Here is a 27,506-nt window from a genome sequence, read left to right on the forward strand (position 1 = left end):
CCCCCGCCCGGTGCCGTGGTACGGTCCTAGTCCCACCCCTTGGCCGTGCCGCCGTTGGTACGGCCCGCGCGGCCTCGTCAGGCGCAGCAACATGGCGGTGAGTGAGTGAGGGGTGTCCGGCCCGGGGGAACCTCGGGGGCTCTGGGCTCTGCCGGGACCCCGCACATCGCCCCGGGGTCGCTCTTCGGGGCCGCGGCCGTCGGGCAGAGGCCTCGCACAGGCCCCTCTGGGCCCTCTGCCCGGCTGTCGCGGTCCCTTCATGTAAAGGTCTTAGGAGTGTCTTGGTTTTGAGGGAAAAGAGCCCAGTCCTCAAGCTTTATGAGTGCGGAATCTGCGGTGCGTGTGTCCCGTAACAGTTCCCATATGTTTTATGGTAAAAGAACAAGCTTCTTTAGCATTTACCATATGTTGCATTATAAAAGAATAAGGAGAAGGGCTATTTAACAAGCATTTAATTAAAATCACTTGGGATGCTTTACCTGAAGAACCCTGTCGGTGAAGTACAATTAGAGTGTTACCAAACCCTCCTCCTGGCATGGGGAGTGCTGTTCCCACTTTAGGTGTAGCAAGAGGAAGAAGCATCAAATCGAGTTTATGGAGACTCTGGAATAAAACGGAATTCCATGGGGTGTTTTTAGTTGTATGATCCTGTCCTGTCTTCCTGGTTCAGATCCCACTGAATTTGTTCGTTATTGGCAAGATGATCAGTGTATTCCTGTGTTACTCAGCTGCTGTCCCTCTTTTGCCTTGGAGAAGGGTTGTTAACCCTTTCCATACAGATCCCGGGCCCTGTTTTGGGAGGGTGGAGCTCAGGGTGCAGGTTTGCACAGAGCCACCGCTGCTGCTCTGCTCCGGGGCGGTGCTGCAGTGCCCTGGAGCCAGAACAGCGCTCACCCGAACCCAGGGGGGTTCAGGAGTGTTCTGTGATTGTGAATACAGCTCTGTGGTTGTGAACTTCTACAGCCAGACTTTTCTTCCCCCTCTCTGTTGAGCAGGAGCGTAAAGGGACAGCGAAGGTGGATTTCCTGAAGAAGATTGAGAGAGAGATCCAGCAGAAGTGGGACCATGAGCGGGTGTTTGAGATCAATGCTGCGGACAGGAAGGACCAAAGGAGGTACCATTGTGTGATTTTTCTGCGGGTTTTCTCTTTCACTGCTTGAAATGTTTTTCCATTTAAAGTCTGGGGAGGGAAAAGTGGCCCCTTTGCAGTGAGCAGTGTTCTTGGCTCTTCTGTAGGGACTCACTCACATATTGTTGGCATTGCTGTAGTTGATGATGTAAAGCAGATGAGTATGTGTGTGGCCAAGTTCCAGCAGGGACAAGAGAAGCTCTTTCATTCCTTGGCAGTGTCTGTGCCCTCTGTGGTTTTAAATCCAGGTTCTCTTTGGTGATTTGTACACTTGGAGGAGGTTCCTCAGTGTGATGCCCTCACTACTGGGAGGTTTCACTCTGATGGAGGGTGTGTCCTGCTCTGCTTGGCTGAGAGAACAGTATTACACAAAATCATGGGTCCTGCTGTTGGCCAACCTCTTGTACTTTGTGTAGAAGTGGAGGAACCACATGTGAACCATTACTGTTCCTCAGATGAGGGGCTGTGATTTCTTTTCTTACATGAACTATGCAGAGTTGCCGTATCACCTGGCTAATCCTGGTCCTTTCTAGACCATTCTGCCTTCCACCTGTGCTGGGTTTGGTTACTGTTTTGCTTTGATAATGGCTTTCTGCTCCTGTGGTAAGATACTGCTGAACTGCTGTGTTGGTGTAGAAGGTGCTTCTCTCTTGGGTTACGTGTCCTCCCACCTGGTTGGTTCCACAATTGTTCTCAGCTGTCTGAAATGTCTCCAAAGGAGCGGGCAGGTGTCACCTGGCTCTGTCCTGAGGAGGGGATGGACCGGAGCTGCAGGGAGGAAGAGCCTTTCACAGGTGCAGAGAGTGTTCTGCAGGATTGGGAAAGACCATTTAAGTCTTGGTTTTATTTCTGCCCTAGAGCATCCCTAAGAAACTCATTTACTCCCTGGGAATGTGCAGTGTGCCTGGGAGCATGGCTCCCTTGGGATCGGTGCGATCCATGCTTTTCACACTGTGGAGGGGCTGCCTGGGGGAACGGAATTAGTCCTCTGGGAAGATCTCTGCCTGGAAAAGCAGTGACCTTGGCAGTATGAGGTTACTATTTGCTGTGTGGGAAAGTCAGACTAAACCAAGATAATAACTGAACTGGTGTAACAGGTGGCAGGTTCTTAAATTGTAATTTTTGCAAGCAAACAAATGACTTGGCCTTTATTCCTGCATGTTTATAGATCAGTGGGAGCGTGTGAAAGGAAGAGACAAGGTGTGAAGTAGAGTGCAAAGGTAGAGGTAGAAACTCAGTGTCCTAAAGATGTATTATGTCGTTGGAACCTGACTTTTCAAAGCAACTAAGATGATGTTTATATCTTTGAAATACCCTGCAACAATACATCCCTGTGAAAGGAGTGATTATTTACAGTGTGCCCTTAAAATCTGAACTCAGTCAGTGGGAGATTAAATAAATGACTTTAAGCCTCTGTAGTAATTAATTTACAGAAGCAGGATTAGAATTTATTACCTGTGGGAACACGTTATATCCATTTCAACATTTCTTTGTGATGCCAGTCCTCTGAGGGGTTTTTTTTGTGTTTAGGATTTTTTTTAAGAGGATAAAGCCTGTTAGTATAGCAGCTCTGTAAAATCAAAGACTCGTGTTACTGGCAGGAAAATAATATTTTAATGTCACTGTGGGCTGATAACTGAACATTCCAGTTACCTGTTTTACATGTGCATTGTCTGATGGTCACTTTAAAAGCTGATTGTTTTAATTCTTTGACTTCTCAGCAAAGGAAAGTACTTTGTTACATTTCCTTACCCCTACATGAACGGCCGCCTGCACCTGGGACACACATTCTCCTTATCTAAATGTGAGGTAAATATTCTCCTTTGCTGATACCTTTAAATACTGCCCCAGAACAAATGCTGATTTTGTAGTTCAGTTTTAAGCTAACAGAATGCTTTGTTAATTCCTTTATAGCTTCAGTAATGACTTATTACACTTTTTTTTCCCCCCCATATTTTCAGTGGGAATATTGCTGGCTGAAGGGAAATGCCATTCATGGCTCTTTGAATTAGAGGAGATGGGGCTGCAGGTGTTTCCTCTGTTCATTCTTTCAAATGAGATTTTTTTTGGGAGGTGCTGCTAAACACTTCAAATTTCACAAGAGATCTGACTGTCTCTCTTGTTTGTGCCTGCTGTGCTCTGTGGCCTGTGTGGGAGCAGGTTTTGGGGCACTAGTGGGTGGGGTTCCATGACATCCATCTCTTTGCTCCCATTCTTCTCTGGTCAGCCTGGAAGCTGGACAAGCTCATGCCTGTGCAGCCCAGGCAGTACCAAGCTCCAGTTTCACCTTCCTGTCGTGAATTCCCTCCCCAGCTGGGTGCCTGCACTCACTGTCTGTCCATAGCTGTGTGTTAGAGAAGGAATCACAGCTGGGTTTGAGAAGGTGCTTCCTCAGCCCTGTGCCATTCCTGTTTCAGCTGTTCCTTTTTCCCTGTCTGTAGTTTGCAGTTGGATACCAGAGGCTGAAGGGGAAGAGCTGCCTGTTTCCCTTTGGGCTGCACTGCACAGGGATGCCCATCAAGGTGAGAGCTTTGCAGTTGCTGAGGATCTTTTCTGGGTGGATTTTATCCCTAAGGCTGCTTGGAGCCTTGCTTACTGTCCATCCCCAACATCACCTCAGTTTATTTAAAAATTCATCAGGACAGTGTGATTTGGAACCTGAATTTGCTGTAAAGATGTGTTGTGCTTGAACTGTATTTCATCACTTCCTAGAAGATAAAATGCTCTAAAACTAAATTTTACCTGGTGTACGTTTTCTTTTGCGAGAAAATCCTCACAATAATCCTGTTCCTGCCCTGGCAGGCATTCTGGGAGTAGCAGGATCTCCTGGAAGTTAATACAAGGTCCAGAAAAAGTTTAAAGCATTGTAGTGAAATGCAGAGTGTTATCAGTAAAACACACTCCTGGGCTGTGATTTCAGCCAGTGCCCAGAGAGGTGCTGACACACTCCCAATAACTCTGTTCAGGCTTGTGCAGATAAGCTGAAAAGAGAAATGGAATTGTATGGCTGCCCACCGGAATTTCCTGATGAGGAGGAGGAAGAGGAAGAAAATTCTGGTAAAAAAGAAGAAGAAATTATCATCAAAGACAAAGCAAAAGGCAAAAAGGTAAAGTTTAAACCAAGCCTTCCTGGAGTGAGAGCTGTGCTGTCAAAGCTTCAGAGTGTGCATTGCAGTATTTTCCTCCTTTGGGCTCACAGAAACTCGTGATGTAAAGATTTTCATTGTTTTTTCCAAGGTAGCAGGGTATTTTTAAAGTAGACTTGAAAAAAATGCATCAGCTGCATGATTCCAGAGATACCATGGGTAATGCATGAGCCCTTACTGGTGAGCTGGTGCACTGCTTCATAGTTTCTTGGGAAAGAAAAAAAATAGATCATCCAGAGTAATACTCTCATTTTTTTTCTCCCCCTTTTTTTTTTTAAACCCTTCACCAAACATTCACAAACAGGTCGTAGGAAATAACCCTACTTTTTCAGAGGTAGGGGATGTGTATACTTACAGTTCTGATTATTCTCTTGTAAATTGGTATCTAGCCAGTTCTGGCTAGATATGCTCTAGTAAAATCATCTAAACCATTTTGGCTTACCAGGTATTTAAATGAGATTTAGGATTTTGGGAGTATCAAAAAGCAAGGTGAAGAATCAAGTGTAGGAAAAGCTTAGAGGAAAAGCTTAGAGATGTTCTTGTGTATGTTTTTGAGGTGTGCTGAAGAGATTGTCCTGCTGTCAGTGTTGGGTTTCTCTGTGTGACAGGAGTGACCTTTCCTGCTCCCGCGGGCAGGGAGTTGCTGTTGGGGAGAGACAGGAGATAGTTAAAGGACAACAGCTGGGAAAAGTACCATGAACAAAGTGACAGCAGCAAAGGTTTTTGGTACAAGGGTGTGGTAGAGGGCTCACCACCTTTCTGTGGTGCAAACACCCATGGGTTTGAGCAAGAATGGGCCGTTCCTTGCCAGGTTGTCGTGGCACAGCTGCTGCAAGTGTGTTGGACATTGGCATGGAATGAGTGGGAAGAGGGGGGTTAGGGAGTGTGCAGAGAGTACAAGGTAGGAAAGATTGTAGAATGGAAACTAATCATTTATCTTCACTGCTAGAGAGAGAATGTGAGAATATTTGTATTAACTTGTATATCTGGAATTGGAAGCTCTAACATTAACAGAGCAAAATGCTCTCACGAGTACAAGACTGTGCACTTCTTCCTGATTCCAGTTGTTCTTTTAGAGCAAGGCTGCTGCCAAGACTGGCTCTTCCAAATACCAGTGGGGCATCATGAAGTCTTTGGGCCTCTCTGATGAAGAAGTGGTCAGTTTTTCTGAAGCTGAGCACTGGCTGGATTATTTCCCTCCCCTTGCTGTCCAGGATTTGAAGAGCATGGGATTAAAGGTGACTCTTGGAAATCCAGATCTCAATTACACAGGCAGCCATACCTGTACTGTTAGTGTGTTTGTGAATGTGCTGCTTCTCCTTGGAGATTTTCTGCACAATACCAACATTATTCTAGAAATGTTTCTGGTATTTATGGAATTACTCATTCAACCTTTTCACAGTCTGGGATGATAATTAAATGCTTTCATGTTTAGAGCTTGTACCCCGTGCAGTGGTCTCAACTGGAAAATTGTCAACTAAAGGAATTATGACTTCTGGTTCCCATGTGAGATAACTGGTCTGTGGTCAGTACTGACAGTAGTTTTAGGAAGAATAATGATGTGATGTTAAATAACGGTACCTGTCCTGCTGACAACAGATTTTTAAAAATGAAGATAGGTACAGATGATGAAACAAGGCAGTGCTGAAATTCAGTTTGAGTGGTTGGTTAAAACTACTACAAAACCTCTAAAATTCCCAGTCAGTGGAGGGGCCTCAAGCCTTTGACATCTCAGCTCTGAGAGACCAGGCAAAAACATGTTTAAGCATACAACCTTTGTGGGATACGTACTGGCATTGTCTTTTTGGAGAGAAAATTCTTTTTATTTTTAAAATAATAAGTTTGCTATTATGAGATTGCTTTAATTTTTTGATTGTGTTTACTTACTGGAGCCTCTTGCCCATTTCCAGGTGGACTGGAGGCGTTCCTTCATTACTACAAATGTCAATCCCTATTATGATTCCTTTGTACGATGGCAATTCCTGACATTAAAGGAGAGAAATAAGATTAAGTTTGGCAAAAGGTAAGCTTCCCCTCAGGTCTGGGTTTATTAGGAGTGTGGATAAGCTCAGCTTACCAAAGACAGAGCCCTGTGACACGTCTCTAGAGCGTGTTTTTCACTCATATGAAACCAGAATCCTTTCATTGCTGGTGCTCTGCCTGGCATGGTGAAGTGTAGTTGTGCCAGCAAAGTGTGTGAAATTGTGTTCCTGGTTTAATTTTTCCATGGGGACCAACTCGGAGCAAAAAAGGGCCAATACTAAATGCTCTTGCAAAAACTGAACTCTTTCCCAAAGAGCTTTATTTTTTTCCTCTTGCTCTGCACTTTATTGTACTCACTGCTAAATGAAAATATACCTTTTTCTAGATACACAATTTATTCTCCTAAGGATGGACAGCCTTGCATGGATCATGACAGGCAAACAGGAGAGGTAATATTTCTACTTGACATTTTCATGCATTGCTTATGAGCTTAAATACTGAATGGAAAATAAATTGTATCTTGGAGCAAAAACGAGTCTGTACGTGCAGAATCACTGGGTCTCAGTTGTCAGTGCGTGTGAAAATTGAGAGAACTCCTCTCCTGAGCAGATTTGTCTGGAACTATGGATAGTATTTTCCATTGTAGCTTGTTTTTGTGATTCTTTGGCAATCTGTGCCAGCAGCATCACTCTGTCATGTTAAAACAAACAAGCTGTTGTTAACTCAGATGTTGCTGAGACAGTGTCTGACAAATTTTTAGATGTAGGAATACAATATAATCTCTGTGCAGTCTGCATTTTAGTGAGGAGCCATTCATATGGATGGAAATAGGATTTACTTTGAGGAAAGCATCAGTACCTTAAATAGTGTTTGGATTAGGTTCCTACAGAATAGGGTTTATTTTCTTTCCTGCTGGAGTCAATGTCACTTATTGATTGTTGCACTGTTTGTGGTAATTGTAGGGTGTTGGGCCTCAAGAGTACACGCTGATAAAAATGAAGGTGTTGGATCCTTACCCTGCAAAATTGAGGTAGGTCTTTACTTCTTAATGGCAGATAAGCTCTGTCTCCTGGCCAGAACTGACCATTGAATTAAAGAGTCTGTTTTGCCTAATGCAGAATTTAATTTCACGTGGTTATTTCCCTTTCTTCAATGACCTGGTCTGTGCTTTGAGCTGCTCTATTCCCTGTCTCTATGTGGAACTCAAACTGGAGATTAAAAAAAAAAAAAAAAAAAAAAAAAGAAAATGGAAAACTCACAAAGAATTAATGACCCACTTCCTCCTTTAGGAAACGTTACCTGCAAGTTGATATTGGCTTAACAGCCTGTTCTGTGTGATCTGGAATGTTTTTGGTTTGGTAACTTACCAAATACTTCTCCCCCTCCCCCCAGTGGCCTGAGAGGAAAAAACATCTTCCTGGTGGCTGCCACGCTCAGGCCAGAGACCATGTTTGGCCAGACCAACTGCTGGCTTCGCCCAGACATGAAGTACATCGGCTTTGAGACCAGGAACGGGGACATTTTCATCTGCACCCAGCGCGCTGCCCGCAACATGTCCTACCAGGGCTTCACCAAGGACAACGGGGTCGTGCCTGTGGTCAAGGAGCTGATGGGAGAGGTGAGCATCCTGCAGTGTGCTGGGCAGGCTTAGCTGCTCCTCTGAGGCTTAAAGGTGATGGTGGAGGTCTAATTCCAAATACAAGGAGCTATTACAGAAATTTTGGAGTGTTTAGTGGCTAAGAAAGCAAGCAGCAGGCAGCTTCCTTGGCACTCGAGCCAGAGCTGCTGCTGGGAGGGTAACCTGGTGTACTTACCTGAGGACAAATGCATTCCTATTGCCTCCTTTTGCATGACTTGGTGAAGGGATGGTTTTAAGTAACATTGTTCTACTTGCTGGGAAGAGTGAATGGAAAGGGAGGGGGGAAAACTAATAGCTGGAAAGGGTTATGTGGAAAAGGCTTTTGTTGGTGCTGACAGTTCCAGTACATTTTTGTGAATGAAGCTTTCTTAGCTGAGCAGTTGGATGTCAGTGGTTTTGAGATTCTCTGTCCTTAACTTGTTTGCTTTGAGCAAGTGTAGTCATTTGTTCATCCTGATCCAAAGGACCTTCAACTGTTTGCATCCCTCAATCTCCATTCGCTACAACTTGTCACTGTCTTTCTTGATCCTGCTTTCAAAAATGAAGTAGAAAATACTTCAGTTTTTCTTCCTTTGTTAGCAGACATGATGTGAATTCAAGCAAATTAGCGAGACAGAAGACAGCTGCCACATCTAGACTGCCTCCTGTCAGTGCATGAAATACCTTGACAATATGCTTTTCCTTCTTGGTTTAATGTAGCTTTTGACACTGGCTCCTAAGTCATTCCTGCCTTGATGCTGATGTGCTTCAGATATTTGAAAACAAACTTTCCTCCTGCTTCCTGTGTTTTCCAAACTCTACAAGCCAGTAGTTTAGGTTTCTTTGTCAGTATTTGACTTTTCTATGAGTAAATAGTGTCTGTACTGTCTGAAATGGTACCACAGGTTTCCTTCTGTACTTCCTCCTTGCCTAACTGTATAGGTATAACATATTTATTTGTTTGTAATGTGTAAGGAATGCCAGAAAATGTGAAGAATAGCAGCTAGGAGAGCTTGCTCAGCTAGGCTGAAACCCTCTGATTTACTGTAACGCTGTTCCTTTGTCCTGCTCAGGAGATTCTTGGTGCTGCACTTTCGGCACCGTTCACCACCTACAAGGTTATCTATGCCCTGCCCATGCTCACCATCAAGGAGGATAAAGGTAACTCTACAGCAGAGCCTGTTGGATGGACACTGGGCATTCAGAATGTGTGGACTAATCTTTTCATCTGTTTATCTTTTCCTTTGCCAAGGAACCGGGGTGGTGACGAGTGTTCCCTCCGACTCTCCAGATGACTTTGCAGCCCTGAGAGACTTGAAAAAAAAGCAGGTCAGTCAGTTAACTGACTTGTTTCTGTTTCCTTTCCATAGTGAAGAGGGTCAAAAGTGGATATCCAGTGGGTAAAATGAAACTCAATTTAACTAGAATTTTCCCATCTCTAACTTGAAATCAAAGTAGTTAAAGTTTAAACCAGCTGGGATGGTTCAGGTTTTTTTTCTCAGACTTCGTGTCTGAGTTTTAGGCAAGAATTACATAACTTGTGCTGCATGTTAAGGTAGAGAAGAGTACCAGTGAGACAGAAATGAATTTCTGTTGTGGGAATTACTTCCAGAGATGAGATTAAGATTCTGTCTGAATTTCAAATGAGACTCAAAGTAGCTGTTGCTATTACAACTGCAAGAGTACATCAGTGTCTGAACAGGTATCCCTGAATGTTAAATTCTCGTCCATTCATTTTCAAGGTAGAGCAATATTAGTTTTTTCACTCTTAAAAATGTAGACATTTACGACAAAGAATCACCTGGAAATGAGATGGGGATTGAACTCAGGTGTGAGAAATGGTGAGAAGGCAAGGAAGTGGCTTTGTTTGCTGTATAATAAATAGAATATTTTTCTTCTATCTGTATTGCTTTTTTTTCCCTTCCAATTTTCAAGGCTTTGAGGTTGAAGTATGGCATCAGAGATGAAATGGTCCTGCCTTTCGAGCCGGTAAGTGCACCCAGATGTGTCCATCTGCAGCACACAGGACCTTGTGCTCACGGATGAGAAATGAACCAGGAGATGTGCCTGCCTCTTCCAGAATTTCTGTTTGAAGTCCTCCTCAGCTGAAAGAGCTGAAAAGCTTAGAGTAAATTTTTCTTGTTTTCCTGTAGTTATGATATTTGATCTATTAGGGGTTGCAACCAAGGCTTGTTATTCTATGCTGTACTTCAGAGAGAAAATTTTTGTGGGAATTGTTGTTTTGGAAGATGGAATATAACCTGTTGGTTGATTAAAAAAAAAAAAAAAAACAAACCAAAACCACAAAAACAAAAAAAAAACCCAACACCTTTGAGCCTTAATGGCCAGATTATGAATGTATCTGTCCTATGCAAAGAGCTGAAGTCCCTCACTGTTAGTGCAGCCTCAGGGCTGAGTCAGTTTTCATTAGAAAATGCAATCCCAAAAAGCCATCCCAGTGTATTGCAGTACCCTTGGTTCAACAAACCAGCTCCAGTACTGGGACAGCTTGGTACTGGTGTCATGTCAGGAGATAAAACTGGGCAGCTCAGGAGCCACCCTGGGGACTGCCAGGAACTCTTGGCTGACGAGTGGAACTGCACCAATACTTCATAAGCCCTGTGTAATTGGTTTGTGTTGGATGCTGCAATGGGGTTTAACAGCCCTTTGTTAATTCCCAGGTGCCCATCATTGAAATCCCGGGCTATGGCAGCCTTTGTGCTCCGTTTGTCTGTGATGAGCTCAAAATCCAGAGCCAGAATGACAGAGAGAAGCTTGCAGAGGCCAAGGAGAGAGTGTACCTGAAAGGATTCTATGAAGGAGTAAGTAATAAAAGATTGTGGTTTCTTGCTGAGTTTGATTAGGAAAAAAGAAGTGGATAAAGAATTAAAAAAAAGACTGCAAGAAAGAGGAAGACTGTCCTTTTTCCCCAGAGCACTTTTCATTTAGGCTCCTGCAGCCAGGTTCTGCAGTTGGAAGAGTGATGCAGAATTGGAGAAAGAGAATGGAGGAATGTATGAGTGCAAACCGAGATTTATAACCTGATTTCCTAGCAAGTGGTCACCTTCTGGGGAGCTGATCCATTTTGTTACAAGTATTGGTTGGGAGAATGATATGAAAAGAACAAGGTGTTGCTGTGGATGGGTTTTTTTGGTTGTTTGTTTGGGTTTGTTTTTTATGTGTGTGTTTTTGTTTTGAGCTTTTTTGGTTTTGTTTTTTCCTCCTGTCATTACTTGTGCAGATCTCTCTGTATTCCTCAGCTGGCAATAGTTTTTATTTCTGACTTTTTATGCTCCATCACCTGTGTGAATGCTGATGTGTGTACAAATTCTTCTTGGGTAAATATGGCTACACTTAATGAAAAAAACCCCCCACATATTCTTGTTTTTTACATGTCAAAGATTGTGGTACCTGCTACTTCTTTCTGTTGATCTAAAGAGTTAGAGCACCTATTTCTTATTAAATTTTTTAAAAATTGTGTCCTGTGACCCATCTTTTACAGGTGATGTTGGTGGATGAATTCAAAGGACAAAAAGTTCAAGATGTCAAGAAATGCATTCAGAAGCTGATGGTGGATAAGGTATGTGACAGTGGGCACATAGCTGCTGCTGAATTGTCCATTTTTACAGTGGTTGGAAAACCCCCAGTGTGGTTCTGCAGCCCTCAGGGTGCTTTGGGCCTCTGCAGAGCACAGAACACTGCTCAGAGAAGGACCTGGTGCTCTTAGGCTGAATGGGATGAGTAGCTTAATTAGTCCTCTTATTCCCTGCCTTATCCCATCACCTTGCCTAGGACATGTTTTGGTGGTCTTATTTATTCTTTAATATAGTTGGGAGGGTACTGGAAGCGTAGGATCTGAACTCTAAGTCTCAAGGCAGTAAAGGGGATGTATGATGTGCAAATTCCCAATTGCTGGGCTGCTCATCCTTCAGAGAAGGGAGAGCAGTAAATGAACAGCATTTGTGGCATCTCTGTAATGCCACTCTAATCAGACTTTCCTGATGAGGGCTGGGAGTGGGAGAGGCTTCTGTCATTTAGTTGTTATTCCCTTGTTGTTGCAGCGTTGTTGTGTCCAGATTATAATGTAACCCTTCACCCTGCCTCAGCACATGTGCTGTGTGCAGGTAGATTGGAAGCTCAGCATTCAATTTTCCTTTACCTTCCCCACCTCTCTCTGTCCCCTGGGGTTTTCTAGGAGCTGTTTCAATCAGTGGGGCATAGTCAGTGAGGACTATTTTGTGCTTCTGTCCTCCTTTTCCTCATGCATGGAGACAGTGTGTACAAAATGCTGTGAGCTGGTACCTCAGAGAAGCACAGTCAAGCCTTGCCTCATTTTACCCAGGGGAATACTGAGGCAGAGAGCCAGGGCAGGGACAAGAGCCATGCAGTAAATGCCATAAACCAGATTAGAATGGAGGAGATGCTTTTTAGTAAGTTGTCAGGATTTTCAAGACTTTGCTAAATACTTAAATCTCCACCTTCACTGCCCTTTCAACTCTTAGAATGAAGCCATGATTTATATGGAACCTGAGAAACAAGTTATGTCGAGATCTGCTGATGAGTGTGTCGTGGCCCTTTGTGACCAGTGGTAAGTGAAGTAAAGCTGTAGTTATAAAGTGACTCCAACTGTATCTTACTTCTGGATTGCTTTTTTACAGTGAATCTTTCCTGACTGTAGGTATTTAGATTATGGTGAAGCAAACTGGAAGAAACAGGCCTCAGAGTGCTTGAATCATCTGGAAACGTGAGTTATGGACATGGCTGTGATGGGGAGTGGCTGTTTGCTGCTGCTGGTGGGGTCCGAAAGGGCTGAGAGCAGTAAGAACTTCTTTCTTACAGGTTCTGTGAAGAGACTAGGAGAAATTTTGAAGCTACTTTAGGTTGGCTACAAGAGCATGCTTGCTCCAGGACATATGGCTTAGGTAGGCAAAACACTCCTTTCTCACTCAATGCTTCATGAGGATGGTAGTCCTTGTTTCATTTGGAGGGTTTAAGTGCTGTCTAGCATCCTCAATGGTATAGGGAAGTGTGGAACAGCATTATCCAACTTGCATCTTGGCCCAGCATCCCAGAGAAGGAATGCTTTGTTGGAAATGCACATGGCCAGGGCTGAGTTTATTTTTGGATTACTACAGGGAATCTGCAGCATCTTGGGAGCTTTTTATCTGGGCCATTGATTTGGAAGGGACCTCAGGAGAGGGAACTAATACCATTTCTTGGGTGTTGGCCTTAACTTCTGACTAGCCTTCATCTTGTGTAGCCTGACCTGGGACAGCTGTTAGAAGTGCACTATAACCCCCAGCAAATGTTTGGGAGCTGAGCTGTGTCAGGAGACTGATTCAAAACCAGTGTTTGCTCTCGAGTAAAATTTTCAGATGTAGTTTAATTTTTAAAACCATTACTTTTAAAACCATGAGCATGAATACTAATGTATATATGTGTGTGTATATGTTCCCCTGAAAGTCATAAACTGCTTATGTGTGCTTGAGAGTGGTGCCTGTTGGTCGGGATGGTGCTGACTGTACCTGAGAGCTGCCTTCCCCCTGTCCAGGGACCCGCTTGCCTTGGGATGAGCAGTGGCTGATAGAGTCTCTCTCTGACTCCACCATCTACATGGCCTATTACACAGTGGCTCACCTGCTACAGGGAGGGAACCTGAGGGGCCAAGGAGAATCTCCTCTGGGCGTCAGGTAAGGAGAGTGAACCACTAAGTTCTCTTTTTAATTGGATGTGCTTATCTCCTGAATTGCTCTGCACAAAGACTTGCCGAGGAGCCTGAATCTTTGCTTTTGTGTTTAAAAAGCATTGCTGTTAAATTTAACCTCCTGTGAGCAAAGTTACAGCAGCTCTGCAGAGGGGAAATAAGGAAAGAAAGGAGTGTGGTGGGGAGTGTGAGAGAAAAGGAGGAGAAATGCTTCTGAAAGCAGAACTGTGTGCAGATTAAATCACACTTTTCAATATTTGTTTGACTTGCTTTGAAATGGTTCTTGCCAGGTGTTTGAGTGATTGGTTTCAGTGGCTGCTGAGGTCTCTCTGCTTACTGAGGCTGCTTTGCACTATAACAAATTGTAGGCTGCAGTGTACAGAGGTAGCAGGAATTAGCACTTAGTTTTTGGCACTGTATTAAATGTTGGTAACTCTCTTAGAAGCTTAGAACCATCTCTTCTGCAGAAGTTGTACGTGGAAGCCTTCAGAGTTAAGAGGGAGGGAGGCATTTGTACCAAAAAACCTCTTAAGGCTGCCCTGTGACCTTTTGGTTGGAATGGTTGTGAACTTCAGTGATAGAGATCAGAGAGATGAGATAATACAGCTCAGGCTGGAATTGAAAAAATCACTTCCTATTGTGCCTTGAGTGTTCTGCTCTAATTCTATGTGGTTTATTAACTGCTTTCTGGAGTAGCTTACACACTGGAAATGAAACTTTTCTTACTCAATGCTATAACTAATCTGAAAACCATTTCCAAAGTAAAGATTCTGATTCTTACAGAGAGAAATAGGTCTGAGAGACTGGGCAAGGCTGTCATTTGGGCTCAGACCTCTCTAATTACAGAGAGGCTACCCATGAGCTAGTCATGTCTGGAAACAAGCTTTGAAGTGAGCATCCTGAGCCTTGAATTAGAGATTTGATGTAATTAAGAATGGACAATTAGAGTGCACTCCTATGTGAGTAGATAACATCTTACAGATTTGGCAAATGCTTTTTACTGGGACTTGCTGCGTGGGGTGAAGGAAAAGGGGTTTTATGGCCCATCATGTTAGTCACCTTCACCTGTTACAACAGATTTGGCACTGAACACAAGCTCAGTCACAGCACAGGAATTTAAAGCCTAGAACAAGAGCTACCAGGACCAAACCAGTAAATCAGTGCCTGTAAGATTTATTCTAGGCTGGTGGTATGGACCGTCATTTGAGGTGGTTGTTTAATGTGTACTGGAGGTATGTGGGGTCCAGAACTTTCCTCTCTGCACAGCACAGGCCAAAGCCCCTTAGCAAATGTTAACACATAGCAAACTTCAGTTTGAAAGTGTTTAATTTGGAATGCTTGCAGGCAGTATCTGGTGCATTCCACTGAGGTTCTGAGGAGCCAGGAGTAAAAGTTTCTCTGTATAAATAAGGATATGTGTTAATGCAGCCCAGTGGCTGCAGAGCTGTGGGTCTAAGTTGCATCTCAGCAGTGTTCTCATTCAAAATTGTGGATCCTGCCTCTAGTAATTGGCAAGATGTGCCTTGTAGTAAATGTTGATGTTAACTGTTCATTCCATTCAAAGTGGGAATGTTTTCCATGTAGGAGGTGAATTGTACAGCAGTTCTCTCCTGGCCTCCTGCCCTTTGACTTCTATGGAAGCCAGAAGGAATGGCCCTGGGATACGTGCTAGTGATGGGCTCTCAGTGTTCAGTTATGGTGGTGCTGAGGTTTGGGGGTGACAGATGGGAAAGAAATTATGGGGTTTCCAGGACACTGAAGATTATGCCTTATTTATTAATCACTTTTTCTTTATGGGAGTCTTCATGCTTTATTGTGAAATCTCAAAAGGCAGTTTAAGCAGGGCATGGCTTGAGCAGTTCTGAGTTTGCTTCTGTTGTTGGATTTCCTCATCTGATCTCAGGCAAAGGACCTGTTTGTGTTTGCTGATCACATGGAGTGTGTTGTGAGAATGGATCAACAGATTTAAGCTGCCTTGTACAAAATGCTGTGGAGTGTGAAAGGAGGTTTTTAAAAAGAGATTGGACGTGGCCCTTAGTGCCATGATATAGTAATTGGAGTTGGATCAGGGGTTGGACTTGATAATCTTGAAGGTCTTTTCCAACCCAATCTATTCTATGATTCTATGATTCTATGACATCTCAATGTGGGACTGATTCTGTGCAGGGCACATCAAATGAGCAAAGAAGTCTGGGATTACATCTTCTTCAAGGCAGCTCCATTTCCTAAAACTGAGATTCCAAAAGAAAAGTTGGATAAGCTAAAGGAGGAGTTTGAATTCTGGTATCCTGTGGATCTCAGAGTTTCTGGCAAAGATCTTGTTCCAAATCATCTGTCATACTACCTCTACAATCATGTGGCCATGTGGCCAGAGCAGAGGTAAGTTGGGATGTGATGCAGGTGTGCAGGAGGCAAAGCTGGAGAGTTTGTAGTTCCACTGCATTTGCTAATTGCCTTTGGACTGTACAGCATTCAGAATTAGTTTGAAAATGTGCTCTTTCATATTGCAGCTTGGATACAGTTGTCTGTAGTAGAAGTTACTGAAATGGGAGGGGTTTTACCATTATTTCCCCTGTTTTTTTCTGCCATATCTCCTCCTGTGGATTTTCCAGTGTTGAACTGTATCCCTGCACTGGAATTTGCATGACTTTTTTAACTCTTCTTAATTCCTTCTCAAGGATGGTTAAAAGAGACTGTGGGTATGCGTGTATATATATGTGTGAGTGCGAGTGTACATATATACATATATGTGTGTGTATATATATATGTATATATATATATATGTATGCATTCCCACTGACTGTGCTAGGTTGAGAATCTTTGTCCATCACATGGTGCTTTTAGGATGAAGATACTGTTTGCCTTCCCTTGAACCTCTGTTTAAGGGTTGTATAAAACTGTATATAGGAAGAGTGGGTTTCTGATGTTCTATAAAGGTGATTGTGGGGAATTTGATATCTGCTTCCTCTGTGGGTAGAGATATGTGGACCCAGTGCTGTCCTGTGCTCTTGGGCAGTGCCAGTCACCTGCCTTTAAATTAAATGTATCTGAATAGAGGGAGGTGAGATAAATGAACTAGAATTGCAGGTGCACTGCTCCCTGCTTTGCCTTTCAGCAATGGTAATTCCTAGCCCTTATATTGCAGTTCTTTTCATCTTCAAAGACACTCCTTAGTATTTTTAAGACAGCCCTTAGGTATCTTTTTGAAGATTCCACTTAAGGCATTCATCCCAAACTGGAACATAAAATGTTTGTTCTTTTTTTAAAAAAGAGAAAATGTGTTTACTTGGCCAAATGCTTTGTATCTTGTCTTCAAACAGAGAAAAATGGCCAGTAGCTGTGAGAGCCAATGGACATCTGCTCCTCAATTCTGAAAAGGTACAGTGAGGTTTCATGTATGACATGGCTTTTGTGTTGTCAGAATAGGCATTTGCCAGCCAGACTGGAAAATTCTTCTTGGAATTTAAGAGGGGGAAATACTGAAATTTCTTCATTGGTGCCCTCCAGTTTTTCATTAATCAAAGACCTACCTTTCTTCTGATTCTATGGAACACTTAAGTCAGCTCTTGTGTAGCCTTGCCAGTTTAGTAAAGAGTTCAGTGCATGTCTGTTAAGTTTTAGGGTAATATAGAATGCTGAATGATTTATTTTACTGAGGTTCAGCTTTGTAAAGCACTGAAATAGGTACAGTGGGAGGAAAGAGTTTGTGCCAATAACTTGCTAATGTGTGCAAGTTCTGACAGTGAGTTGAATTAAAAGTGGCTAAACTCAGGAATTAGGCTTTGGAGACTGTCTGATATGGGGAAAAATAAAAAAAACCCAAACAAACAAAACAAAAACCCCTAGCAGAGTCTTTAGTGAAAAATCAATGAAGAGTGAGCTGAAAATGCCAATTTTAAAGTGGTATTTAAGTTTAATTTAGGGTATTTCTGGGGTTATATTTTTGTGCTGGGTGCTTGCAGAGTTCAGTCTGCTTTTGTTGTGAGACCTTGTTCAGATTTACCACGTGCTCTTTGCTGTGATTCATGAAAAAATGGTTTACCCAAACCCTTGTTGGGTCTGTCTTGCTTATCCACCAACACAGGGGATGTGTGAGAAAACAAACTCTTCTCTTTCTTTCAGATGTCTAAATCGACAGGCAACTTCCTCACCCTCACTCAAGCTGTTGACAAGTTTTCTGCAGATGGTGAGTGTGTTCTGACCTGCATCTGATTGTCAATTATGCCAAAATGACTAAAATGAGTGTTTTGCTCTAAGGATTTTATTGGAATGTGTTTATTGGAGTATTGAATGGCAATAAATCTGCCACTTACCACCTGTTCTTGTTGAAAGGCTGCACTCTGTTTGGAAGATTGGGATGTTAGCACAACACCTGGGTCAGCCAGGAGCTGCTCCTGGGGTTGAGCCCTCCAGGAAGGGCCTGTTTCATCTTTCTATGTTCACTTAAGAGATCAGAACACAAGACACATGCTGTTTGTGAGCACAGGGTGTGTACATGTTTGTGCACTGTGTATCCATGAGTGCTCACGTTCCTTCTTCCACACTCCTGTATTTTGGGCAGTGGCTGTGCTGCTCTCCTGGTTCTAGTGTCTGTCTGGTCCCTTCCCAAGGAGGGCAGTGTGCCTCTCCCAGATGAAATGCCTCCTTTGAGGCATCTCTGGCTGGCCAGGCAGTTTATGACTTTGCTTTGCATTTATTAACTGTGACTGAAGTGAGCTGTCAGAGGTGCAGGAGGCACCGGGCTCCACAGATATCTGCCAGCTAAGGGCACCCATTATCATCCAGCCACGGTAGCTGATCCCGTTTCCTTCAGGGATGCGTTTGGCCCTGGCTGATGCTGGAGACACTGTGGAAGATGCCAACTTCGTGGAAGCCATGGCAGATGCTGGGATTCTTCGTCTCTACACGTGGGTGGAGTGGGTGAAGGAAATGATTGCAAACAGAGACAGCCTGAGGAGCGGCCCTGCCAACACCTTCAATGACAGAGTCTTTGCCAGGTATGGTACAAAGGTTAACAGTACAGTTTGGGCCATTTTTTTCCTTGCAAGGAGCAATCCTGTAGTTATTTTTTTTTCTCTACAAATTAATGGATTCCATAAAACAGAGCACATTACAGAACAGGTGATGGGGTTGGGCTGCAATGGTGACAGTGACAGTGTTTTACAGAACATTGCCATTATGTGGGGCAGACTATGCAATAGTGATGTTGTCACTTCCCTTCCCTCCCCAGTGAGATGAATGCAGGCATAATGAAGACAGAACAAAATTATGAGAAGATGATGTTTAAGGAAGCTCTGAAAACTGGCTTCTTTGAGTTTCAGGTAGGAGGGCTCTTCTGAGGTGTAAGAAACTGGCACCTGCTATTTGTTACTTTGTGGATTTCTTTTGATCCTGCTGTCTCTGATCCTTAATTATACAGCTGAATTGGAATCAGAATTGTGCCAAGAAATGAGTACTTCAGTGGAATAAATCTGGAATTGCAGAGGTCTGCTTGCATCAGTTTACAAATGTCCAGAAGAAGACAAATGTGATGCTGCAAATAGTCTGATATTCTAGTACAAGCAAAAAGCTGCTTAAAAAAGGACACTATTAAAAACTGTTGCTTTTCTTTAACTCCTTTGTAATAAGGAACTCTTCATAAGAAATCCAGATAATTCATCAACAAAATTGTTTGGAAGCAGAGTGCTTTTTGATATCCTCCATAAACCATGTCTCCAGAGTGTCTGCAGAGCTGTGCCGCTCCACTTAACGAATTACAGACACTCCTTCATGTGGCTGCTTTGAGATACTCAGGAGCAGGATTGAATAGGCTGAATTATGTGTAATGATAGATCATATTCATTGCCTTTTTCTTAGTCCTTATTAGTATCTGTATGCAGGCTATTTGGGATGACAGCACCTGATACACAGCTGTGGATGGTTTTGTCTTTTATGTTTGTGCCAATAAACACTTTTTTTAAGTACTGCATTAATGCAAAAATCCGAGGGCCAACTGGCAGATTCACACTCCGGTGCGTCAGGAAAATACAGTTCTTAGAACTCAATAATGGATTATTACAAGCTGCTCACTCTGTAAAGGCGTTAGAGCCCAGAAGTGTGTGAGTGTTTCTCCCTGGCAGCTGAGGGCTCATGGCTGTTCTGGTGTGTTTCAGGCGGCAAAGGACAAGTACCGGGAGCTGGCGATCGAGGGGATGCACAGGGAGCTGGTGTTCCAGTTCATCGAGGTGCAGACTCTGCTGCTGGCTCCCATCTGCCCCCACCTCTGTGAACACATCTGGTCCCTGCTGGGGAAGGTACTGGTGCTTCAGTTCTGTCATTGATTCAGACCTAAGCTCTTGCTGGATTTCAGTAATGCTCATGTCAGGTGTTATTCATGTGCAAGTAGAAGAAACGTGTCAGAATCCAAAGAGCCAGAATGGCTCCTTGTCCCTGGGGCAGTGACTGCAGGGAGCCTGTCTGTTGCTGTGATGATATGTGCAACTTTAATACCAGTCTCTTTGGTTGTCTACTGACAAGGAGGTGATCTCAAATTAAGCCAAACAATGCAATATTCTTACACTTATGCATAAAACTTAGTTTTGTTTGTTTTTTTAAGTGGCTTCTGCTTGTAGATGGAGTTCTGTAGCCATATGGCAGTTGTGATTGCATAGTCCTGAACACACTTGCAAAGAAGTGCTTGTTGGCTGTGTGCTCACTCCTTTACAGCCTAGTTACAGGTGGGCACTCCCTGAGGTCCGAACTGTCCAAACTCCACTTTGCAATCAAGCTGTAATGGTTGGAAAACCCACCTGATAATGTGGGTTCACCCCAGTGCATGTCTCTGCTTCCTCTCTCCAAAGCCTGACTCCATCATGAGAGCCTCCTGGCCAGCAGCAGGGCCCGTGGATGAGGTGTTGATTCGCTCCTCTCAGTACCTGATGGAAGCAGCTCATGACCTCCGGCTCCGCCTCAAGAGCTACATGGCACCTGTGAAAGGAAAGGTGAGGGTTGTCTGTTTAAGTGTGTGTGCTCAATAATTCTGTAATTCCTAAGGACTCATTCCTAATTTTTTTTGTTTCCTCAGAAAAGCACTAAAGAGCCTGCCCAGAAACCTTCTCACTGTACCATCTATGTGGCGAAGAACTACCCTCCCTGGCAGCACACCACGCTGTCTGTCCTGCGCAAGCACTTCCAGGTGCTCGTCCCTTCCTGTTCCCTTCACCTGCTTCCCTGCTTTTTTGGGGCTCTTTTTCCATCTGCAAAAAATTTATAAGCTGTAACTTGTTACCAAATGATTTCAGTAGATTAATTTTCTTTATGGTTTTACAACTGTACAGTAAGTTTTGGTGCTTAATGAAAATGTCCCAAGGACCGTCGGATTTTATTGGTTTTGACAATCTGAGTAAAAACATACCTGTGCTCTGTTACTTCTTAATTTGTAAGTGATTAGCTTTTAAAATATTCTTTTTCCCAAATATACTTCTGTGGAAACACTGTTGACTGACAGACTAATGCTTCCTTACTCTGTAAGTGGGCTTAGAAGCATTGTTCTGATCCTTGAATGGGTGTGTGTACCACTCAGCAGTGTTACAAGAAATAGGTTGAAACGGAATAAATGAATCATAAGAAGAAATAATCCTTTCTGAAAGCGGAAGGATCTGTGCTTCTGACATGTGGAAACAGCTCAGAGTGGCTTTTAGGGTCCTGATGAACTGTCCTGGACTTGAATACACCTGGGTTGTAGCTGATAGATTAGGGAGTCCTGACTGTTCCAACTTTTGGCATTGAGATAAACCAATATTCTTCATGTGGAGTTCTGGGGATATTCACCTTTGGGCATTGTATAGGCTTTTTTTCTGTATTAGTGTTAAATGCTGTTTAGGCTGATGTTTCAAAAGGATGAGTAAATTATCTGTGGAATCAATGATGCTGATAAACCTTGCTGGCATTTATAGGAAAGCAGGGAGGGTATATGATATTAAAGGGCAAGTTTTTTTAATGATACCTGTTCTCTTCAATGGTTGTTCATCTGTGTTTAGGTCAGTGGAGGTCAACTTCCAGATAATAAAGTAATTGCCAGTGAGCTGAACACCTTGCCAGAACTGAAGAAGTATATGAAGAAGGTGATGCCTTTTGTTGCCATGGTGAAGGTGAGTGTCAGAGAGACAGTTCTGGTACAGGAAAAGCTTTGGTCAATGAAGTGTCTCCCTCCTGCCCTTTGCTTATTTGGCATCTTCACGTGTTTGTTTATAAACATCTTTAACATCTCTGGAAGAATTACATAATAAAAATGTCTCTACATGAATTAGCCCAGGTGAGCTCAGGGTCTGGTTGAGGTTTGGTGTTTGCAGGTGCTTCAAACACACCTGGATTCCTCTGCATTTTAAATTTATCATATTTGACTTCTCCAGTTTTTCATGATGAAATGAGAATCAGGTGTTGCTTTGGAGACATAAAATTGGAAGTTAAGATCAAGGCCAGAGTTTTGCAGTACTTTAAAGGGAGATAAAAAGGGACTGTTCTGAGCCTCAAATAGAATTATGGATTTTGTGTATAATTCTTATGTTTATCACTTAATATTCTGATATTCCATTATTTTCCCTGAGTCATGGAAGCCTTTGAAAATCTTGGCTTCCATTTTTTTAAAGGAACTTTTTTCTGCTTGCTTTCACAATAAAAATTCAATGCAGCAAGAAGCAAGGGCCAAGAAGCAATGAATTCACACAATTTTAAAAAAGGGGGTCCTACAGAGTGGGACTTAAAACCTCTTTGACTTCTCATGATCTGTAGAAGTTGGGAGGGATTAGTGATGGGAAAAAATCTTAATGAGTGTAAAAAAAAAAATTACTTTTTCTCCTCAAGCTCTAGCTTGATTTTTGAAATGCACGCAATAATGTCTTCTATTTAAAAGCTTTGTCATGTGTTCTAAATGGAGATGCTCTTTGCCCTCTCCCTGGGATTACTCTGATTTTGCCTTTTCATGGGAGCTTGGAAGCCTTCAGAGGAGCAGAGAGCACAGGGCAGCTCTGCAGCTTCCTGTCTTAAGTTTGTAAGAGCTGTAGGGATGTATTGGATCCACTGAGCCAGCTGAGGAAGATCAGGCAAGCTCTCAGTCCTGGGATTTAAGGCAGAAACATCCGTGGGTTTTGGTGTCCTTAGTCTGGCAGCAGTGAGTGATCCTGGGGCTCACAGGGGCTGGTGTGCTGAGGTCTACCCAAAATCCATCCTTTCACTTTTAAAGAGAGTAAGCAATTTCACACAGAGACATGGAAACGTCTGACCTCAGACTCCCCAGATCAGAGTGGTTTTGTCTGAAACCAATTATTCAGCACTTCCAGAAGAAGCACTTCTGCTTGTGCTTCCCACTCATCAGAGGAGGGCTGAAATGTAGGAGAACCTCTGTGATTTACAAAAGGAAGCAGTTCCATGTTAAAAGGGAATCTTTCACATTAAACTGATGAGGAAACCAGGAAACCACAACCATGCTGAGGCTGACAAAGCAGAGCTTCAAAGGAGGCAGCTGGCTCAGCGTGTGAGAGCCAGGCAGGGGCAGATTAAACTCTGAAGAGGAAGTTCTGTTTTAGTAAAAAAAAAAAAAAAAAATACGCGTGGTTTTTATATTGCCTTTAATACTGTGTCTCTTGTGACTGTTGCTGCTGGCTTTCTGGACTAATTAAGTTACTTTTATGTTAACATACAAAGTGGTTGTTATTTCCCTGCAGAGAACTTGTTGTACGGCTGCTGTGAGCACGTCCAGGTGTTGTGGGCTCGTCCTTTATTTTAAACTGGGTCATAAGCCTGAGTTTCCTGCTGTGAAATGCCACTGAAATGCTGACTGATTTTTGTGAATTCTCAACCTGCGCATTAAGTAGGGATTATAAATAACTGTGAATGTCAAACACCTTTTCAATTCTATATTAAAAATGTGTTCTAATTGCTCTTACTCCTCCCATCAGTGTCACCAACTCCCTGCAGAAGAAGCCCTGTTACAAGAAAATTATTGCTCCAACGTTAGTGTTGTGCCAGCAGAGAGCTCTCGGATTTACAAGCCTGTTCTTTTCATGACTAATGTGGATAGTTTGCCATTTCGAAGCACCATTTTACTTGCAGCATTTAGAGGTTTTTTTAATACCCTTTTTTTTTCTTCCCACCCTGACAGGAAAACCTGGAGAAGAATGGTTCACGTGTTCTTGATCTGGAACTGGAGTTTGACGAGCGTGCAGTGCTCATGGAGAACATTGTCTATTTGACAAATTCCCTGGAGGTTGGTACAGACTTGGCACCCACTACTCAGCATTTATTGGGATAGCTGGAGGACCAGCCTTCCCTAAGGCTCTAAGCCTGTTTATGTTAACTTCTGGGTGTACATTGCTCAAGTAACAGTTTTTTAGCAACTTTCTCTTTCCTTTTGTCAAATGAGGGTGTATAAATCTGTTCAATCTAGACATGAGACACAGGGGTAGGTGTGTACTACACAAACATGGTCCCAGAAAACAGGGCTGGTTTTTACTGCAGAACTGGATGTATCTGTGAGAGTAAAGTGAAACTTCTGAAGAGACATTTTTCTCTGAGCCAGCCTGTATCTTACATGTTTCCAGCTGAGGAATTGAGAAGGAGATGGTTCAAGGCATTACTAGACAGAATGATCAGAATCTTTTGGCTCCTACCCTGGCACATTGACTCTGCAGCAGGCTCTGGTAAGGGATTTTCACACTGTGCTCTGTGAAAAGGGTCCAATCTGGTAGCAGTTTTGCTGCTTCATATGAGGAACAGAATTTAGTTTAATAGGAAACACGGCAATGAGGGGCAACTCAAGCAGGTGGTGTTTAAGAAAAAAACCAATGAACAAAACCCCACTAAAACAATCAAAAACCAACCCCAAAAGCCCAAACCAAAAGCAACTGTTACAAGAATTAGAAAATATGTATCACAGAATATGCCAAGTTGGAAGGGACCCACAAGGATCATCGAGGCCAACTCCAGGCCCTGCACCCATTCCCAAGAGTCACACCATTGAACTCTGCCAGGCTTGGTGCTGTGACCACTGCCCTGGGGAGCTTATTCCAGCATCCAGCCACCCTGTGGGTGAAGAACCTCTTTCATATATTGCAGAGCTTGATGTAACGTGCACAGTGTGAAACAAGTGTGACTTTGCTGGGCTTGTCCCATGTCAGAACAAAGTCAAGAGTGAGCAACAACTTTTACTTTAAACTATCTGTTAATCTGCAAACCCCACTGACTTGAGGGTGGGAGCACTGGCTCAGTGCAGCTGTTAAACAGGGGATCTTTCATGTGGGACAAATTGAGTAGGAGTTGTCAGGTTTTGCCCCAGTGCAGACTCAGCCCATGTGATGACTCCCAGTCATGCCATCAGCTCTGCTGCAGGGAACTGGGGTTCACTGGGAGGTTTTCAGGGTTAATGGGAGCTTGGTGTGACTGTGCTGTCCCTGCCAACGAGCCACACTGGGTGCTGACCTACATTGGAGGGAGTTACCTGTATAGGACATGACTGGGCAAGTCAGGAATCACCCCTCAGCTCTGCTGAGTCTGAATTGGGCTCTGTCAGTGCTGTGCCCCCCTCACCCTCCAGCAGTGCACAAAGGCTTTGGGGACAGGTGGTGCTGAGCAGAGGACCATGAGAGGGTCTGGGGGAGCCTGGAGAGCATGACCTGAAGGCTGTGGGTTTGTGAAGACTGCCTGAGGGGAAGATTTCAGAGCAAGCTGGTGCTGCTTAGAGAGTTAAGGGTGACCAAGCCAACCTCTGTTGAGGTGGTGGGCTGCCAGTCAGACAAGGGACAGTGACCAGGAGTTGGGTGCAGCTTGTGAGGCTGGGGGAATGTTGTGGGGACAGCAGTGTATCCTCAGAACAGGCCACCCAGAGAGGCTGGGGGGTCTCTGGGGATCCCTGTCCTTGGAAACTCACTGGTGGGTTCTTGGGCACCTCACACAGGGAGCAGGTGACACTCCAGTCCCCTCCAAACAAGATTTTATGGTTTTAGGTGTGCTGTTGTTGCCTTATGGCAGTGCAGGTTTACTTTCCATTTCGCTACACGAACAGCTGTTTGATGGGGCTGTAACTCCTGCTGTTCCTTCCAAAGCCATTAAACTCCTGCTTATTCCCTCCTCTCCCATTTTTTTCGTTTTACAGCTGGATCATATTGAAGTGAAGTTTGCTTCTGAAGCAGAAGATAAAATCAAAGAAGACTGCTGTCCTGGAAAACCCTTTTCTGTATTCAGAACTGAGGTAAAATCAGAAATTCAGATAGTGGAAGTCTTAAAAACTTAATTTAAAACTTAAAAAAAACCCAGACAAAAGTGAGTATACCATTTAAGAACTTCAATCAGACAGGATTGTTCATTGTGTATGAATATTTCTAGCTCTTTTAACAGTAAAAATGTCATTGATTTCCCTAAATATGTCCTAAACCCTTGTTGAACTCTGGGCTGTATTTTAGCTTTGGGGCAGTGCTGGCATCCTGCATTGTGGGGCAAGTTCTAAAGGGAGTTTATCCCCCAGAAGATTTGCGGACAGCAGATGTTTATTGGGTTTAGTTTCATGTTTCCCTTGAGGGATCACAAGCACAGGTTCTCCTTTAAGGTCTGTGTTGTCTCTCACAGCCTGGTGTGTCTGTGTTCCTGGTGAACCCTCAGCCCTCCAACGGCCACTTCTCCACAAAAATGGACATCAGGCAAGGGGACAACAGAGAGACCGTGATCAGGCGCCTGATGAAGATGGACAGAGGAATCAAAGGTAACCACTAGCACAGGTGTACAGCTCTCCCACCTGGTGAGACCAACATCTCCAGGAGAGAAGTGGAAGCGAGAGCTGCTGAAGGTTGTGCTGCTGCAATAGGTGCAATGGGAACAGAGCTGTGTTTTGGTGAAAGATGCAGGGACTGAGAATCAAACCAATCTGAAGCACTGTGAGCTGGGTGTAAAGGGAAGTCTGGTCCTCATCCTTAAACTTGTGGCAGCAGAGGAATTTTTCCTGAAAACAAGGGAGATGAAACAGGGACTCCTTCTGTCTCTTCCCAGAAGGTGTCAGTGTGCTGTTGGGCACAGGGCTGGAAGGCTGTACTTGCAGGAAGGCTTGGCTGAAGGATCGCAGGCTTCCTAAGGATTTTTCTTGGACTGCTTTAGAAGTCTTTTATTAGTGTGTATTTTAATAGGGAATTGTACTGAATACAACTCTGACCTTCCTCTTCCTCCCAGTCTCTGCAGCTCATTCCTCAGAAAATGAGAAATAACTGTTCAGTTACTCAGAGCTGTCCCGAGCCAGATAAGGCAAATTCAGTGCTTGGAGTGTGGTATTGGGAGCTGGTATATGGTGGGGGTTTCCCCATTTCTGCTGGTAATTTGCTGTGTAACCACTGAGGGACATCATTGTATTGGTGTAAACCTTAAGATGACTGTTACTCCAAACAGAATGTACTTCCTTGGAGCAGGTGTGGAAGTCCCAAGGGGTAGGCATTGCTCTGGCTAACTTGTGTGCAGCTCCCGTGGCCTGACCAGCCCCTCTCTCTGTGCAGATCTCTCTAAAGTGAAGCTGATGAGGTTTGATGATCCCGTGCTTGGGCCCCGTCGTGTTCCAGTCCTTGGCAAAGAGGAAGCAGGGAAAACTCCAATCCTGGAACAAGCCATCTTCCACATTGACCTGGCCCAGAGGCACGTCCGTGTCACCGAGAACGGGCTGACGAGGGACATTGGGGACACAATTGTTTACCTGGTTCACTGAACTGGCACGTACCTGGCAGTGAGGAAGGCTCATGGAGGGACTTTGAAGCATCTGTAATAAACAAAGAATTTGTTCTATTAAAAAAAAGCCCACCCCAACCAACCTGAGTTCACGTGTGAGTTCCCCCTGCTCTTTTAAACAGGGATTTAATGAAATTATTTTCCTCTGAACCTTCTTAGCTTCTCTTGAAACAGTTACCCTGAATGTTAATG

At 43.7% G+C, this 27,506-nt stretch overlaps 1 protein-coding gene across 1 annotated transcript; it reads left to right on the forward strand.

The window, feature by feature from the left end:
* The first annotated feature begins 12 nt into the window (after window positions 1-12).
* On the forward strand, window positions 13-27,401 carry LARS (leucyl-tRNA synthetase). Its single transcript, XM_027643391.1, has 32 exons — window positions 13-97; window positions 996-1,114; window positions 2,851-2,938; window positions 3,571-3,651; window positions 4,096-4,236; window positions 5,352-5,513; window positions 6,186-6,298; window positions 6,644-6,707; window positions 7,221-7,288; window positions 7,651-7,876; window positions 8,950-9,037; window positions 9,129-9,205; window positions 9,812-9,865; window positions 10,558-10,698; window positions 11,379-11,456; window positions 12,379-12,464; window positions 12,555-12,620; window positions 12,716-12,798; window positions 13,428-13,566; window positions 15,747-15,959; window positions 16,901-16,958; window positions 17,703-17,766; window positions 18,394-18,577; window positions 18,811-18,901; window positions 19,733-19,873; window positions 20,420-20,560; window positions 20,644-20,754; window positions 21,599-21,709; window positions 23,719-23,823; window positions 25,708-25,803; window positions 26,178-26,310; window positions 27,089-27,401. The coding sequence occupies exons 1-32, from the start codon at window positions 92-94 to the stop codon at window positions 27,292-27,294; spliced, it is 3,534 nt and encodes a 1,177-aa protein (XP_027499192.1). The 5' UTR covers window positions 13-91; the 3' UTR covers window positions 27,295-27,401.
* The last annotated feature ends 105 nt before the right edge of the window (window positions 27,402-27,506 follow it).

This window comes from Corapipo altera, unplaced genomic scaffold, assembly GCF_003945725.1.
Source record: "Corapipo altera isolate COAL_440 unplaced genomic scaffold, ASM394572v1 75, whole genome shotgun sequence".
Classification (NCBI taxonomy): domain Eukaryota; kingdom Metazoa; phylum Chordata; class Aves; order Passeriformes; family Pipridae; genus Corapipo; species Corapipo altera.

Excerpts from the sequence above, each read along its gene's own strand:
- LARS (XM_027643391.1), top strand. Across the intron at positions 3,652-4,095 it reads GCACAGGGATGCCCATCAAG|GCTTGTGCAGATAAGCTGAA; the intron begins GTGAGAGCTTTG and ends AACTCTGTTCAG. Across the intron at positions 7,289-7,650 it reads CCTTACCCTGCAAAATTGAG|TGGCCTGAGAGGAAAAAACA; the intron begins GTAGGTCTTTAC and ends CCCTCCCCCCAG.